The sequence below is a fragment of the Bubalus kerabau genome, chromosome 4 (assembly GCF_029407905.1).
Source record: "Bubalus kerabau isolate K-KA32 ecotype Philippines breed swamp buffalo chromosome 4, PCC_UOA_SB_1v2, whole genome shotgun sequence".
Taxonomy (NCBI): Eukaryota; Metazoa; Chordata; class Mammalia; order Artiodactyla; family Bovidae; genus Bubalus; species Bubalus kerabau.
In genome coordinates, this window is record NC_073627.1 from 179,768,346 (window position 1) to 179,786,639 (window position 18,294).

The 18,294-nt window shown below is 40.8% G+C and overlaps 1 protein-coding gene across 2 annotated transcripts in view; it reads right to left on the reverse strand.

Annotated features, from left to right (window-relative positions):
• Positions 1-6,475: 6,475 nt before the first annotated feature.
• Positions 6,476-18,294, reverse strand: part of MEGF9 (multiple EGF like domains 9) — an 81,068-nt gene continuing 69,249 nt past the window's right edge. Inside the window, exons 4-6 of one of the 2 annotated variants that reach the window (XM_055579491.1) lie at positions 13,739-13,882; positions 12,961-13,230; positions 6,476-7,264 (exon numbers count right to left, since the gene is read on the reverse strand). In XM_055579491.1, the coding sequence (XP_055435466.1) occupies positions 7,119-7,264; positions 12,961-13,230; positions 13,739-13,882 (560 nt within the window). In that variant the 3' untranslated portion in view covers positions 6,476-7,118. Of the gene's footprint in view, positions 7,265-8,285; positions 11,179-12,960; positions 13,231-13,738; positions 13,883-18,294 lie in introns of those variants that run through there. The other variant, XM_055579490.1, reaches the window with a different exon arrangement.

Consider the following 18,294-nt stretch of genomic DNA (forward strand, 5'->3'; position numbering starts at 1 on the left):
CCATTCCCTACTCCAGGGGGTCTTATAGTTTTCTGAATACAGGTATTTTCCCCCATATTTAGACTCATTCCGGCGTACTTTACTCTTTTTGGTGTGGCTGTAAATGGGCTTGTTTTCTTAATTTCTCTGACAGCTCACTCTTACTGTACAGAAAGTGCAAGGGGTCTCTGTGTATTTATTTTGTATCTTGCAACTTTACTGAACTCACTGATGAGCTCCAGTAGGTTTTTGGTGGTATCTTTAGAATTTTCTATGTAAAACATCATGTCATCTGCAGATGGTGACAATTTTACTTCTTCCTTTCCAATTTAGATTCTTCTTCTTTTTTTGTCCGACTACTCTGCAATGCAGGAGACCAGGGCTCAATCTCTGGGCTGGGAAGATCCTCCGGAGAAGGGGGATTTTAAAGATCTCTTATAGTGCATGGCAAATAATAGGTGTTTAATAAATGTTGGTGAAAGAATGAATTATAAATCTTTATCAGAATTAGTGATCTTGTCCCAAACACTTTTTTCTCTACCTAACAGAATAGAGGAGTGAAAAAAGGCTCTCACAGAAACCATTTAACTCAATCTCTAGGATGTATCGATGGAAATATTGAGAACTGGTGGGATCCATGGCCTGCCCTGGTTCACTGTGTAAAATCAGAGCACAGATTACAGCCTGTTAGGAGCAGACTCCAAGGCCTGAACTCTCCCCACTCCCCAGCACTCACTTCCCATCTCTTTCCCGCAGGCAAACATACCGACTCCATGAATCCCCCTTGAAGCACAGGAATGCTGCAAGATGCCACGCTGCCTGCTCCAGCCCCCTGTGGATGGCCCCCTGGTCCCGGGTCACCCACCACAGCACAGAAACAGCAGCGATTCAGCTCAGAGAAGTATCTCCTTTCATTCCAAAGATACCTAAAACCTAGGAGTGGCCTTCCTCCAATACTGGTCTATGGGTTGGTTTTCTGTTCAGAGAATAAGCCACCTAGTACTACTCAACGGTGAAAGAAGAACACTGCATTTTGGGGGAGTGGGTAATGCCTTAATTGAAGGCCTTCTAAATAAAAGGGAGAGAGGACAGGACCCAGCATTCACTACAGACGTGGCACGCGCTGGGGTGCTTCCCATGCGTCCTCAGTGCGCTCTAAGGGCTCAGCATCATTGCTCTTCTACAGGGAGGACAGAAGGACTAGGGGCCCTCTGTTAACCTGCCCAAGGCACTACACTGGAGCCTGCACTGGAATCCTCTCTTCTTCCAAAGCTGATGCTCTTTGTATCGTTAAAGAGCTTTTCATTTGCTTTTTGTATCGTTAAAGAGCTTTTCTGTTGATGTTCCAAGATGTATCCATTCATTAGTAATAGCTAAGTAATCTGTCTGTATAGTCAAAGCTATGTAGTCATGTACAGATGTGAGAGTTGGTACATGGAGAAGGAAATCAATCCTGAATATTCACTGGAAGGTCTAATGCTGAAGGTGAAGCTCCAATACTTGGGCCACCTGATGCGAAGAGCCAACTCATTGGAAAGGACCCTGATGCTGCAGAAGATTGAGGGTGGGAGGAGAAGGGGGTGGCAGAAAATGAGACAGTTGATAGCATCACTGATTTAATGGACATGAATTTGAGCAAGCGCCAGGAGACAGTGGAGGACAGAGAAACCTGGCATGCTGCAGTCCATGGGGTCGCAAAGAGTCGGACATGACTGAGCGACTGAACAACAAGTAATCTATGTCGTTGGTTGCTGGGAAAGTAAGCTAAATTAGGTGTCAGTTGCTAATGTTCAGTTCAGTTCAGTTCAGTTGCTCAGTCATGTCCGACTCTTTGAGACCCCATGGACTGCAGCACACCGGGCCTCCCTGTCCATCACCAACTCCCGGAGTCCACCCAAACTCATGTCCATTGAGTCAGTGATGCCATCCAGCCATCTCATCCTCTGTGGTCCCCTTCTCCTCCTGCCTTCGATCTTTCTCGGCATCAGGGTCTTTTCAAATGAGTCAGCTCTTGGCATCAGGTGGCCAAAGTACTGGAGTTTCAGCTTCAACATCAGTCCTTCCAATGAACACCCAGGACTGATCTCCTTTAGAATGGACTGGTTGGATCTCCTTGCAGTCCAAGGGACTCTCAAGAGTCTTCTCCAACACCACAGTTCAAAAGCATCAATTCTTCTGCTCTCGGCTTTCTTTATAGTCCAACTCTCACATCCATACATGACTATTGGAAAAACCATAGCCTTGACTAGATGGACCTTTGTTGACAAAGTAATGTCTCTGATTTTTAATATGCTGTCTAGGTTAGTCATAACTTTCCTTCCAAGGAGTAAGCATCTTTTAATTTCATGGCTGCAATCACCATCTGCAGTGACTTTGGAGCCCAGAAAAATAAAGTCTGACAGTTTCCCCATCTATTTGCCATGAAGTGATGGGACCAGATGCCATGATCTTCGTTTTCTGAATGTTGAGCTTCAAGCCAACTTTTTCACTCTCCACTTTCACTTTCATCAAGAGGCTTTTTAGTTCTTCCCTTTCTGTCATAAGGGTGGTGTCATCTGCATATCTGAGGTTATTGATATTTCTCCCAGCAATCTTGATTCCAGCTTGTGCTTCTTCCAGCCGAGCGTTTCTCATGATGTACTCTGCATATAAGTTAAATAAGCAGGGTGACAATATACAGCCTTGACATACTCCTTTTCCTATTTGGAACCAGTCTGTTGTTCCATGTCCAGTTCTAACTGTTGCTTCCTGACCTGCATACAGGTTTCTCAAGAGGCAGATCAGGTGGTCTGGTATTCCCATCTCTCTCAGAATTTTCCACAGTTTATTGTGATCCACACAGTCAGAGGCTTTGGCATAGTTGCTAATGTAGTCTTAGCCTAACTTCGCTAGTGTACCTCCTCCTCCTCTTTGATATACTAAACTGGTCCTTTCATCCTTAATTGGTGGCTTAATGATCTCTGTCTTTTAATATAAAAAGGTGAGGTACAAATTATAAGTAAATGAAGCTCATTCTTTACCCGGGACCAATACCTGTTAATATATCTGCTTCCTTTCCATTTTAACTGGAGCAAATTCAAAACATAACTGTTAACCAAACTCTGATCCTTGCTCTGGAATACAAAGCCCTCTCCATTTCAGACAATTCCTTTGGGGATTCATGGCCCATTGGAGTCTACACAAGTTGCCTAACTGCCCCCAAATTATTACCTCAAGTAAAACAGAATCTACACAGACGATCATTAATGTCCCTATCCTTGTCTGGAAGAATCTCATCTCTTGCCAGAAGTAGCCTCTCCTGGAGAATCCCCTGGCCATGGTGATTAGAGATAACAATGGCTCATTTGGGAAATATTTGGGGGGAATTAAAAAGCTGAGATACAGCCTCTCGGTTCTGCAAGCTTCTGAAAACAAAGGCAGAAAGGGGAGGATGCCAAAAGCATCCACATAGCAGACTAAGTTTGCTTCCTGCCCAGTCGCGCATGTGTGAGGTGCACAGCCCTGTCTGTGGGCAGGACTTCCGTGCAGTGCGGAGTGAGCTTCACCGGCCCCGCTCCACTGGAGGGGGTTCTGCGCTGTTCATTCCCAGCGTCACTCAGAAACATCCTGTTTACAAGTGGCTTGGTGCCGCCCCAAATCGCAGTCTATTTGGTTTCCGGTTTAGACCTGCTTCACTTTAAAGCCTTCTTTGCAGTTCTTACACGCCTTTACTGTATTTACCAGTGTAAGCACCGCAGTATAGCAGAGTCCATCATTCACTCATTCACTCACGTTTGTTGAGCACTTTCTGGTGCCAGGACTGTGCTTGGCAATGGCATTAAAAAATGAAGACAGTCCCAGCCCTCAAATTGAACAGATAATGTAATGATATCCATCATCATTATCTTTATACTCATGTACTCATCATTCCTGTTTCTTTATAGTTTTCCTGTATAATGTCTTTCTTTTTAAACAATATATTACATTTTCCATTTTTGGTCATTACATATAAGAAATCATATTGTATGTATTCTATGCCTAGCTTTTTTTGCTTGACATTATGTCTTGAGACTCATCCATATTGATGTAGATAGCTGTAATTCATTCATTTTTGACCACCGTATAAAATTCTATTCAAAGTATATGGATCAGTTCAGTTCAGTTACTCAGTCATGTCCGACTCTTTCATTCATTTTTGACCATTGTATAAAATTCTATTCAAAGTATATGGATGCTGCTGCTGCTGCTGCTGCTGCTGAGTCGCTTCAGTCATGTCCGACTCTGTGCGACCCCATGGACTGCAGCCCACCAGGCTCCCCCGTCCCTGGGATTCTCCAGGCAAGAACACTGGAGTGGGTTGCCATTTCCTTCTCCAATGCGTGAAAGCGGAAAGTGAAAGTGACGTCGCTCAGTCATGTCTGACTCTTAGCGACCCATGGACTGCAGCCCACCAGGCTCCTCTGTCCATGGGACCCTCCAGGCAAGAGTACTGGAGTGGGGTGCCATTGCCTTCTCCCAAGTATATGGATAGGCCACAATTAATCCGTCCTTCTACTGATAGGCAATTGGGATGTTTCCAGTTATTTTGCTATGACAAATGATGCTGCAATGAAGAGTTTGAAACGTGGGTCCTGGTACACATAGGTAAGTTTCTCTAAACTTACCTGGTATATACCAGGAGTAGAATTGCATGCACATTTTCAAAATATTCTATTTTTTATTCTGTTTTAATTCTGTTTCTAATCATTCTTCCTTATTCTTAATGACCAAATGTCAATTTAACAGTGTATGCACTAAGCCATGTCTACGGTTGAACATCTAAAGTTCGTCTCCACTTTTTAAACTTTATATACAACTCGGGGTAAGATTTTTTTTTCCACACAAAAATTTCTGCTTTTTAGGTCATTTTCTTATGAGGGATTTCTGGAAGTGGATTCCTTGAATCAAGGCTGAACTGATTTACATTCAATGAGCGAGAGGATTATGGCTGAAATATAGAAAGGAATCCGCATCCTAGGAGCCATCAATCTTTTTGGGACCATAGATCCTCTAGAGACTATGGTTAAGAGTATGGACCTTTTCTCCAGGAAAAAAAAAAAAAGCACATACACACTGTTTCTGTTCACAAGTAAGCATTGCACACTCGTGTTCACAATTTCAAGGGTTTCTCAGACCCTCTGAATCGTGTATGCTGACATCTCTATTAAATAAGACTTACTGTCTTACCCACTGAATACAAAATTTCTTATACTGCTTCACCAAATAAGTTCAGATCAACTACTGCACCTGTCAAGTACTTTTTGTTTTAAACCACCATTTACTGAGTACCCACAGCATGCCAGCACTGTGCCAGATACGAGAGGCGAAAGAGCACGTGCTCCTGGCTTCAAGGGTTGCAGTTTACCAAGGAAGACACAACATAACAAGTATTGTTAATAAAATATGTGCAATAGGAGAATTCTTCTTTAGGCCAACGGGGGTATATGTTAAGGACTTATCAATCCTCTTTTATCAAGCAGTTGCAAAGAATGAATAAACATTTTCCAGGACGTTATAGATAGAAGAGACAGTACCAGCAAAGGGAAAAAGACATCATATAACCTGGCAAATACAGGAAATTATACATTATTTTAATACGGTTGGTAGTGAGCATAAGGAAGGGTTAAGACTCTTCCTTAACTGGAGCAGAGATTGAAGCGAAGTTAAAGTCGCTCAGTCATGTCTGACTCTTTGTGATCCCATGGACTATACAGTCCATGGAATTCTCCAGGCCAGAATAGGGTGCATAGCCTTTCCCTTCTCCAGGGGATGTTCCCAACCCAGGGATTGAATCCAGGTCCCTCACATGGCAGGCGGATTCTTTAGCAGCTGAGCCACAAGGGAAACCCAAGAATAGTAGAGTGGGTAGCCTATCCTTTCTCCAGTGGTTCTTCTCAACCCAGGAATTGAACTGGGGTCTCCTGCACTGCAGGCGGATTCTTTGCCAACTGAGCCATGAGGGATGCCCAATGGATCTCATAGAAAGAAAGAAAGAAAGTGACGTTACTCAGTCGTGTTTGACTCTTTGCGACCCCATGGACTGTAGCCTACCACGCTCCTCTGTCCATGGAATTTTCCAGGCAAGAGTACTGGAGTGCTTTGCCATTTCCTTCTCCAGAGGATCTTCCGGACCCAGGAACTGAACCCAGTCTCCCTCATTGTAGGCAGACGCTTTAACATCTGAGCTACCAGGGAAGTCCAATGGATCTCATAGGGGACGAGTATTAAACAAGATTATATGTTAATACATGCTTTTTGCTTCAGGGTGTTTTGAGAGGAGGAATAGTCTTCGTGTGGCATTTTTTTCCCCTAAGTGGAAAACATTCTTTAAAGGAACTTCTTAAAACAGAAAGCTTGATCAATAAACGCAGGACACAAAGATTTTCACAAAGCAGTTTGAAAGTAAGTGATCTGTGACACATATTAAAAGACTTCCAACAACTGTGACCACATAAAAAAGTAAAACAGCAAATCTACAACAGGTACAAATTATATACATTTATTTTTTAATAATTTTAAATACCACTCTTGTATAAATTCTTTCTTATATTCAAATCATACACAAATTTAGAAATGCATCATGAAGCCTCGTCCGGCATATGTATGAGACATGTTTTTAAGATGTGCGTTAGAATTTTAGTGACATAAATACGATTTTAATGTTTCAGAAACAGTCCCAATTGCTTGGGCAGACATTTAGCGGATCACCGAGTGCCTGCCTAGCACGCAGGCGCTTTCAATCTGCCGGCTCCCAGGCTGGCGCCTCAGGCTCCCAGGCCGGCGCCTCAGGCTCTCACGCTCCAGGGCCGCTGCTGCAGTTACTGCAGACGGCTCCCGGTGGCCTCTGAAAGAGCATCATCCGACCACTGACACTCTGACACGTAACCTTTTTAGTTCACGTGGTATCATTCGATTTCTTCAGGTGAACCAGTGTGCTCTTCCTGCTTCTTCCCTTGGCGTAGTCACTGGCTCAAGGTTGAAGGGAAAACTTACACTAACCTCCTGTCACTCCCCTGCACACACCAAACTCGCTTCAGCTCCCAAACTCCTACCGAGACGATCATAACAGACCAAAGGCTCTTCGTCAATGAGGCCAGAGATGCTTCCTTTGCTCTAACGGGTTACCTTGGGTTGCCTTTTAGTTTTCGGTAATTTTTGTGGGAGCTTTCTTTCCTTGTGATATATAAATTGAACTCCTTCCCACATACCTCAAAATATAAGAACCAGGGAATGTTCATAATCAGAGGTGCTATGTTGACCGTATGTCCTACAAAGAAAGACAGGACCAAAGTGAATGATTTAATAATGCGGTCCAAACTAGGGCTGTCAGCAGGAAGGGCTGTCGCTTCAGCTCTCTGGCTCCAGAGCAGCACGAGAAGGGCTACACGTCCTCCAGGCACTCAGCTGGCCACAGCGAGCTGCAGGTCACTGAGTGCTGCTTTAACGGTCAAAGCCTCCTGGGAATCCTGGGGCGAGAGCACAGACATACAACGCGATGCTTCCACAAATCCTCTCCCCCCAAAACCTCTCTCCTCCCATTCCGTGTCAGCTCTGTTCGCTCTTAAAATTCAGGTTCCCTAAGAGTAACACATTAAGTCCACAGGACCTTAGTATACATGAGGTTTAGTTTTATCACCATTTTTCTCTGTAACTAGAGGAATTCTATTAGTAAGACACCTCCGGGAGCTAGAGGACAGCAGTCGGAAGGGGAAAGTAAAGGAGGACAGACACACTTCTCAACACCACCCAGGACATCTGACTGTCAGAAATGCACAGGGCTCAGTGCAACGAATCAGTGAGGATGAAAATGGCACCCACAGCAGTATCCATCATTCATCAATCAGACTCACACTAGTCTCACCGCATTTGAAAATAAACACATCCCTACTTCTGAGACACTCTTAGTCTTTGTAAAGGACGTACGGGACCCTGGCGCGTGGGGATCACACTTCTAGCGGAATGACTGCTGTGCGAAGCATTTCAGGCCACTTTCCTAGTGTGATTTTGGTGATAGATCACTTCATGATGGATTTCTACTTTAGAGCAAAATTACTTCCACCAGCAGAAACACAGAACACTAAAGAATATTATTTAAAATAGATTTTAAGAGCTTAATTTTTTTCCACCAGGATAAATTAAGAACATGACCTAGGCTCTGTTCATAAATATGTAAACGTTCTTTGTGATTCGATTTTTGCAATTCCTTTTAACGTCTGTTTCAAGGAATGTCTACCTAGCCAGAATCTGGACTGTTGGTTCAGCTTTGGCTCTTAGACCCCAACAAACTCTTTCTTTATTGTGTTAACTTCTGTTGAACAAACGTTCATTTCCCACTATCCTCAATCCCTGGCTTTGACAGCGTGATAATCTGGGAAAAAGGCATATGTCACTTTACACAATTCCTTGGAACAGTCTCTATACGCATATGTGGCAGCTGCTGGGGAAATCAGGTTTTCTTTTCCTGCTTGGAAAGATCAGTTTCCTTTTATGAAGCACAGACTTGTATTTTTATTTTCTTATCACCAACACTGGCTTCAGAGAGTAATCCTCCATGTTCTTTCTGCAAAGTCCTTCGTGGCTATATAGCCCTGGATTGTACCTTGTATTTACAAAAATCAGAAACATTCACAGATGGGATTCTTCCTCCCAGCCTTCCAATGTCTGCAGCTGGGTCATTTCTGCACAAGCATACAGCTGAAAAAAACAAGTGCTTCTGAGTTAGGAGTCCTGATTCCAAGCCTAATGACATATGGTGTAGCCTTGAACACGACATTTATCCTCACCGATCACTGGGAACAACAATTACTTCCTCAAAGGCCCACAGTGAGGAACAAAGGACACAGGTACAGAAAGACGCCTTGCAAACTGCAGAGGGCTACAGAAACATTATCTAATTTTAATGTAATCTCTACTTTCATGAGCAACGGCCAGATATCCAGAGCCTCTCCATTACTAGAAGTAGATTATCTGCCTGTACATCCTCCGGAGCATCATCTCCAACTGCAGAGGGATGACCAAATTCCAGGTTTTTCTCTGGAGAAGTCAGGCAGGGTGATCAGCTTGGCAGGGTTTCGTAGGTGTAATTTTTGCTTTTTTTTTTTTCCTAACTACTTGACAGTTTGTTCTTCCTCCTAATAAATATCTGCATTTGACTTCTGGTTGTTTTTCCTGGCTTTGCTTAATCCACAGTCTGTCAACATCATAATTAGAGGAGAGCAAAGGCAGAGATGGCCTCGAAGAAAAAACTGCGTCTAAATGCAATGCCTGACTATACCCTCTCAACCACAGCCACCCTCCAGCCAGACAGGAAGATACAAGAACTGCAGCACTGCAGGACGCGGCCCACACCCCGTGGCATCTGAGTGACCGGCTACATTCGAATGCAGGAGTATTTGGGGGCGGGAGAGGATATAAATATTTCACAGGTATGATATTTCACAGCGGATCCCAAGTGATATGATGGCTTTTCTTTTGGAGCTAAAACATTTCTTCCTTTGGAAGACTATTGTTACTTAAAAAAATTTTTTTAATAAGCATGTGTTTGTTCTACTTTAATCTATGTAAAATATAGAGAAGCTAATGTCTAAATAGGTGAGTAGTTTGGAGAATGCAGCCTTGTGTCCCAGCTTAACTAGTTTGGAGAATGCAGCCTTGTGTCCCAGCTTAACAATCATTGTCTTCAAAATCTATTGCTTGAATCTATAGGATGTCAAAGACGATAGAACTCTACTTTTAGACTGAAAAAGGGAAAAATTAGAAACATCCAACCTCTTATAAATTTCAACAATGTCAAAAGAGGGACTAAAAATCACTGATGCTCACCAGAGTCCCAGCTCTAGCAATATTGCCATCTATTTTACAGTATTTTAACCCCATATTTTCTTTTTACAATGCCATTAACTGCTATACAAATAAATTCTAGATGATAAAATAAGACATGATTTTTTTTTTTTACAAATAGATACAAATACAATGCTGACCAGATATTCTACATTAACTATATACACCTTATTTCTCTAGAGGCAGGAATATTCCTTATTTTTAAACAATTTATCATTTACACTGAGGCCCTAAGGAGAATCATCAGCTTTATGCTTTCCCAGACATTGCCTTCCTCTCTCTACCATTAGAAGCTTATCCTGTGCTTTAATCTTATTATTGAGCAAAAACTCTGGAAAGAAAAATCAAACCCTTCTAAAGATCTTCTTGGGACTTCACTGCCCCTATTATAGAAACAATCAAGATTGTGTATTATGACACAGCCCAAATATCAGCTTTTCCTCAAGGATGTCTTTTAGTGCAGTAAAATGAATATCCTTCCTGGCCTTCCTTTATCAAGAATGGAGATCAAGTCTTCTGGCAGTCCTTTCCCCCTCCACATCCATCATCCTGTTTCCACTGATGGTGAACATTCCCCCAGGAATCTGTTTGGAGGTCAAAGCAGACTGGGGCTGCACTGAGAGGCCCAGCCTTCTACCCTTCCATGTGGTTCGGTACAAAAATATACTTTACTTCAAGTCCTCATTGTCAGTGACTGCTTCAGATCTTCATGGGAAAACTAGGAGTAACAGGCTAAGTACATTACACATTTGTACCTGAAAATTTCCGATGCAGTATATGCCTTTGCTTTCTCATCTCAGCGACTCTACCCAGGCTGTGGCGCAGAGAATGATGCTGTCTTAGTAAGCACTGTGGCCTTCAAGTCCAGGAGAACAGCTCTGGCTCCTCCTCAGGCTTTATAGTTATGCATTGGGGTCGTCAGGGTCAGCTGCCCGTTGGGAGCCACTTCATTGCCATCATCTTCCAACAATCCTGACACATCTGCGTTGGGAATGCTGTCGTGGTAGCTGCTGAAACTGATATTGTCTTCTTTCAGCTCAATGGTCCAAAAGGGGGCGTTGAGTTTCCGGTTTTGGTACTCCCGGTACATATACACAGCCCCCACAAACCCCATCAGCAGCACCACCACAATGATGATGACTGTCAGAATGATGATGTTAAATTGGGTCCATGATACGTCAGCTAAGGCCGACGTGCTGTTTTCTGCAGAGCTTACTGAAAAGATAGTCTGCGGGGTTGTAGGGGTAAAGGTACTATTTATAACAGGGGTGGGCACTGATGTGGTCAAAGAGGCATTGGAAACCAAAATGGTAGAACCTTCAGGTGTTGGAACAATAACTTCTGAAAATAAAAACAGAGAATGAAATGTAAAAGACAAAATATCTTGTTTTAAGAAACAATAAAAGAAATACACATGGGAGTGGAAGTTGATATGGGATGTTGACATGATACTCTGCTTTAAAGTAATGCAAGTTAAAAAATAATTTCTCAAGAAATATAGTGGAAAGAATCAGGGCCTAGAAAACTAGATTATTACATCCATGGCTGTTATCCAAAATGTATATAATATCCATACTAAAATCTTTGGGAAAATTCTAACGTTGGAGTTCTCTGTCCTCCTGTGCTCTTGAATAGATCCATACAAGTTCCTGAGAAGGCAGTTAGTATGTCCCTAGTGACTTCTAAAGCACTTTGTTAAAAGTGAAAGGGATAGCTAATACTTGTTTGAACTAAAATAAGTTCAGCATGTCTGATGGCACTTCATAAAGGTAAAATTCTCTTTAATGGGGGCAAAAACAAAATAGGGAAAATTGCATTTCTAGTTGCTTCTGAAAACCACAATTTAAATGGCCATAGTTGACAACAGCTGAGAGAGAAAACAGCCATTGCCAGCATAGTGATTTTTCCTTTAAATAGATTATAGTTATTTTACAACTAAGGTACTATACTGTGTACTTCTAATGCAGCATAGCTCAGTAGAAATACCAAAAGCTTTGGGATCAAGTAGAACTGTGTAGCAATAAATAAGTGAGCCAATCTTCTTAAAACTGAGATTCCTCACCTATGAAATGGGAATAACGGTATCTATTTTACAGAGTCTTTGAGAAGGATTAAATAAAGTATAGAACATCATTACGTTTAATGTCCATAGTGCGTGGCACATACTAGGCACTCGATAAAATGATCCCTATTATCATCACAATTCATCACCACAGCCGGGCACATCAATCCACCCTAAAAAGAGGCGTGTCTTACATTCCCTAATAGCTAATAAGAAAGGTCATCACAGCCCGGTCAGCTAAATACGGACAAGGCGTATGCCTCCAGTGGGAAAGAAAATTGAGTGACAGGTTCTCTGGACTAGGGATAGGGTTCAATCTGAGTGTTTGAGCCTTGATCACAGCAGAATAAGGATAGCAAGAAAATGGTAGAGGACTAACTCTTGCCACAGGGCAACTGTATCAGCCCAGGATTCGGCTTCTGTCAGAATATCAAAGAACAGTTTATAGAAGAGCATGGTCTGATCTCTATGACCTAAGAAAGTCTGAATATCCCCAACTCATCCAGAATTTCCAATCATTAATTTTTATCTGAACCCTTACTGAACTTCCCTGTAAGAAACATTTTGCCACATGAGTAACTTTCTTCTTTCAAAAATGAAGGAATATTTTTACTATTTCCTCCATCAGGTGGGAAAACTTAGGCTCAAAGTTAGGACAGAAGCTGGAATAAATTCTTATTTCTCAGCTAACTTCTAGTCAGGTTGTAGGTTTCTACTTAAAAAGATCTTTGATGATCCCTGGAAGTGATGAGAATACAGGAAGCAAAAGATAAAAGAAATGACAGGACTTTAAATTATTAAAATAAAAACAGATGAAGAGAAGATGTGAGAACGCCGCAATGACTTCATCATGGTCCTCAAACTTCTGGAGTTGACTCTGGAGTCTCAGCAGAGCAGCAGGAATAGAAGGGAATCTCTTTGGGCAAATCTCTATCGAAATCTATTTCCCAAAAACACTTCCCTGGTGGGACTGGAAGCTTTTACAAAGCTAAAAGTAGCTGTCCTGACATTTTCCTTGCTAGGTAAGGATATTAAATTTACACCCTTAGGTGAAGTTTTACCTTTCGTGATGCAATTTCCCTCGCGGTCTCGATCGTAACCATCCAGGCAGTTTTCACACCAAAAGCCAGTGGTGTTGTGGAGGCAGCTGATGCACTCCCCGCTCTCGGGCTTACAAACCTTTGGAGTCTGAACTGGGTCCACGTGGCCGTGGCACTGGCACTCCACACAGATGCTGTCAGAACTATAGTAGCCGTGGTTACAGTCGTTGCAGTTCTGGCCCGTGTAACCCTCTTTACACTGCACACATTCAGGTTCCCATTCACCCAACTCTAAAGAGCAAGAACACCAACATGGTTTAGTACAATTTCAAGTTGCTTCAAAATGCAAAACTGCTACTAACCCCGCACCCCGCCCCCCGCCCCACCCCACACATACAAAAAAACTTTTTACAGTCTCCGCCTATTATCTCCTCTCAAACTTAAGAAACACATGGAATCCAAAGTAACAATTTACACCTTATTTATTAATTGTCCAGAAAACCTATTTAGGTAGAGAACAAAGGAAGTATGCTCATCTAAAAAATCTGAGTAATTGAGATGGAGAGGCACTCGTAATTCTTTTATTTCTTCCTCTTTAATCGCGTAAGACAGGATAAAATACAGTTTTAACAACAACTTCCTCATCCCTCCTTTGCGTCTCATTTCACAAATGCATTTACTGCAAAGCTTTACTGTTTTTATAACTCCCTTTCATCTACAGCATCTAGAACTCTCTACCTGCTGATCACTGACTCACTGATTTTTCCTCTAAAAACGAGTATTTAGAGAAAGGCCTTACTTATGATACAACTGCCTGTAGATGTCACTGCTGAACAAGGGCAGCGAAGACATTCTTTCGAGCCATCAGGACTCTGATAAAATCCTTCTGTGCATTCTTCACAGTGATCCCCTTTGCTGTTATCCTGGCAATTGAAACAAGCACCTAAAAGAAGCAAATCATTTTAAGAAGTTAAAGATTTACTGCAAAAGCACGGTAACTTTAAATAAATTATATGTACCTACAAACCAAAAAAACCTTAAGCGGAAACCAGAAAAAGTCACCCAACACAGGTCACAGAGTTCAGTTTCTCTCCCATCTTACTTCTGCACTGAACAGGCCTACAGCTCCGGTCCCTATGAGCCTGTAAGCGCTTTAGGGAGAGGTTGGGTACATGGCTAGAGTTGTGATAAGCCCTTGTTGATTGATTGACTACATACCGAAAGCAGGCCAACAATTTGCAAAGAAAAAAAAAAAACAACCTAAAGATCTATTAAAAGAAGAATAGATAAACTGTGTTATTTCCTTGGTTGGGTTCTGTAGCTAAATAAGTAAACTAGGCCTATATGTATGAATACACATAAATCCTACAAATATCGCATGGAAAAAAGCAAACTGCAGAATAATACATAAAAAGGGAGTGTTTAATTATTTTGTACAAATTAATTGATTTTTAAAATTTGGGGGGGAAATTTTGTACAAATTAATTGATTTAAAAAATTATCATATGTGAAATAGATTTTCAGTCCAGGTTCTTTGCATGAGACAGGGTGCTCAGGGCTGGTGCACTGGGATGACCCTGAGGGATGTGATGGGGAGGGAGGGTCAGGATGGGGACCACATGTACACCCGTGGTGGATTCATGTCAATGTATGGCAAAACCACTGTGATACTGTAAAGTAATTAGCCTCCAATTAAAATAAATTTAAACAAATAATAAAATAAAAATGTATAAAATAACCTAAGTCCAAAATTAACCAATAACTTTACCCCCCACAGGAAGAACCTCAGAGCATATGAAGTATAATCACTCCTCCCTTGACCTAAATATATGAAAATAGTATATATTAATTCTATCTTTATTTCTCACAATTCCTTCTTATGTCTTGAGTTTTCTTAGTTGCGTTTATCTAAAATATCCATATTACCCTCATTTAAAAGAGTGATTTATGCTTTGTAATTAATTCTATGTTCAGAGATTTTTCCTCTCAACTCAATGAACATTTATTCCTCTGCAAAAAAAAATTAAAAAATAAAAATTTTTTTGGCAAATTGCAAGGAACGTGGGATCTTCGCTCCCCAACCCGGGGTCAGATCTGCATCCCCCGCACTGGGAGCCCCGAGTCTGGAGTCTCAACCACTGCACTGCCAGGGAAGGCCCCTGATCCACTGACTGGAGTAAAAATTTAAAAGCCATGCTAAACAATACTAAGCAAGTGGGTACATAATACTCTAGGCAGAGGGATACATTCAAATACAATAAAAACTAACCATAGACTGAGAGGGTATAGGCAAGTTTTATGCTTTGTTTATCTCTGTAGAGGGAGGGAAGAAAATGAAAGTAGGGAAGAAAAACAAAGAGAAGGACTCCAACTCTATTTGGAAATTTTCTATTAAGCAAAATACCAAAATGTTAATAGTTCTCTAGGTGTGGGTACATGAGTATTTGTCATATTATGCTCCATATGGCTTTATATTTTAAAATTTAAAATAAAAATGAAAACAATAATGAAATGAAAAGGAAGGAGCCAAGCAAAGCTCTCTGTGTCTTAATAATACCCTTTGGTCCCATTAGAAAGGACATTCGATGAGCACTGAAGGAGCATAATGTCTACAAAAGGAACGAAACCATATAGTATAATTTACATTCAAAGAGACACTCAGAACTACTATCACAGAAATGAGTAAAGTCTATATAGAAATCTAGGAAGACAATAAAACGTTTACATGCTAAGCTAACTACAGTTCAATGCTAAAACCATCATAAATAATTTTATTTGATTCCTCTTCCTCACTAGTGAAATATTTACAAAAAAGAAGAGACAGAATGAGATCGTGTAATAAAATGATCTGACAACTGGAATAACATTTGAAAAACTAAAAGAATGATTAATATACATACAATTATTAACATACATGTCAACTCTCAACTCTTAATTACAGCAAAGTTCTTTGAAACTTCATGAACTTATTTAGAAAGACATTTTAAAATTTTTTTATAAGAACACTTAACCCTTAAATCACATTTGCATGTAAATGTCACTTTTAATCATATAACTTTCAAGGTCTGATACTGCGAATGATATATTCCATATATGCAACAAAGTAGTATATCCTCATATAGTGATGAACACTTCAGGTACCGATTTCTTCCCAGATCCTATTATATCCTGATCCCTCTTTAGCTATGTATCTTCGTGATGATAAAAATAGCTGAAAAATACATACTAGGAAACTGTACATTCTTGTTGTAAAAATAAAATAATGTTAAAAGTCAAAGTGTTCTGCAGGCTGGAAAATACAAAACTTGCTTTATGTATAAAATCTGTCTACCTGCTCTCCCCATATTAAAAATGTTCAATGGAAATAATTATGTATATATAAGATTTTGCTCCTATAATGTTATTGGACCTACATGCTTTTTATTTTGGGACTTTCTACTATTCTAGAAAAGACCCCAAGCATCTGTCTTTCTGCTTATCACAATACAGTTTCACTCTCCTAAACCATTTATTTTAGAGCATTTTACATTTTCTCCAGAAAATTTTTTAATTTTGATTTTTTTATGCCATAAGCTGTAATGAGAAGTCAATAAGAAAAAAATAACTCTACATGGTGAGTATGTTATCTTAAAAGTAAGGATGAAAACAAGTATAACAATAGAATTCACAGGTTTTTGAAAACTCATCACTCTATACTGTTTAAAAATCACATGCACCTGGAACACAGCTAGAGAATAAACAAGATTAATACGGACAGACCAAACATAAATACACCAGAATGCTCACTACAGAAATGAGGGGCATCTGTCAGGTAAGTGTTTTCCCCTTTAACTTTCAAATTGTTTCTACTATGCATTTATCACTATTATTTTTACTATCTTAAATTTTTCTGATTATAAAATTAATACACTGTAAAGTATATCACATGCATACTGTAAAATATTTCAAGAACTGAGTTCAATTCAGTCACTCAGTTGTGTCCGACTCTTTGCAACCCCATGGACTACAGTATGCCAGGCCTCCCTGTCCATCACCAACTCCCAGAGCTTGCTCAAACTCAAGTACATCAAGTTGGTGATGCCATCCAACCATCTCATCCTCTGTCGCCCCCTTTTCCTCCTGACTTCAATCTTTCCGCAAATCAGGGTCTTTTCCAGTGAGTCAGTTCTTCACACCAGGTGTCCAAAGTATTGGAGCTTCAGCTTCCCCATCAGTCCTTCCAGTGAATATTCAGGACTGATTTCCTTTAGGATGGACTGGTTGGATCTCCTTGCAGTCCAAGGGACTCTCGAGAGTCTTCTCCAACACCACAGTTCAAAAGCATCAATTCTTCGGCGCTCAGCTTTCTTTATGGTCCAACTCTCACATCCATACATGACCACTGGAAAAACCATAGCCTTGACTAGACGGACCTTTGTTGACAAAGTAATGTCTTTGCTTTTTAGTACACTGTCTAGGTTGGTCATAGCTTTTCTTCCAAGGAGCAAGCATCTTTTAATTTCATGGCTGCAGTCACCATCTGCAGTGATTTTGGAGCCCAAGAAAATAAAGTCTCTCACTGTTTCCATTGTTTCCCCATCTATTTGCCATGAAGTGATGGGACCAGATGCCGTGATCTTCATTTTTTGAATGCTGAGTTGTAGGCCAGCTTTTTCACTCTCCTCTTTCACTTTCATCAAAGCTCTTTAGTTCCTCTTAACTTTCTGTCATAAGGGTGGTGTCATCTGCATATCTGAGGTTACTGGTATTTCTCCTGGTAATTTTGATTCCAGCTTGTGCTTCATCCAGCCTGGCATTTTCATGATGTGCTCTGCATATGTTAAATAAGCAGCCTTGACGTACAGCCTTTCCCAATTTGGAACCAGTCTGTTGTTCCATGTCCGGTTCTAACTGTTGCTTCTTGACCTGCATACAGATTTCTCAGGAGACAGGTAAGGTGGTCTGGTATTCCCATCTCTTGAAGAATTTTCCCATCTCTTGAAGAAGTTTGTTGTGATCCACACAGTCAAAGACTTCAGCATGCAACTTAAAAAGCATTTCATGTACAAAATTAAAGACTGATTTTTTATAATAAAAATAAAAATAACTTTAAAATCCATTTACAGTAGGAACTAATAATATGAATCTGCTTTTCTACCATCTTACAAATCCTCTTTGGGAGGCAACATAGCATAAGAAAAATGATATGTGTTTATCATTATCATGTATTTAATGTCAGATATGAGTTCTATTCTCAGCTGAACCTCTTCAACAAATAGCTTCTCTGAGTGAAACTGAAAGTTGCTCAGTCGTGTCCAACTCTTTGTGACACAATGGACTATACAGTCCATGGGATTCTCCAGGCCAGAATCCTGG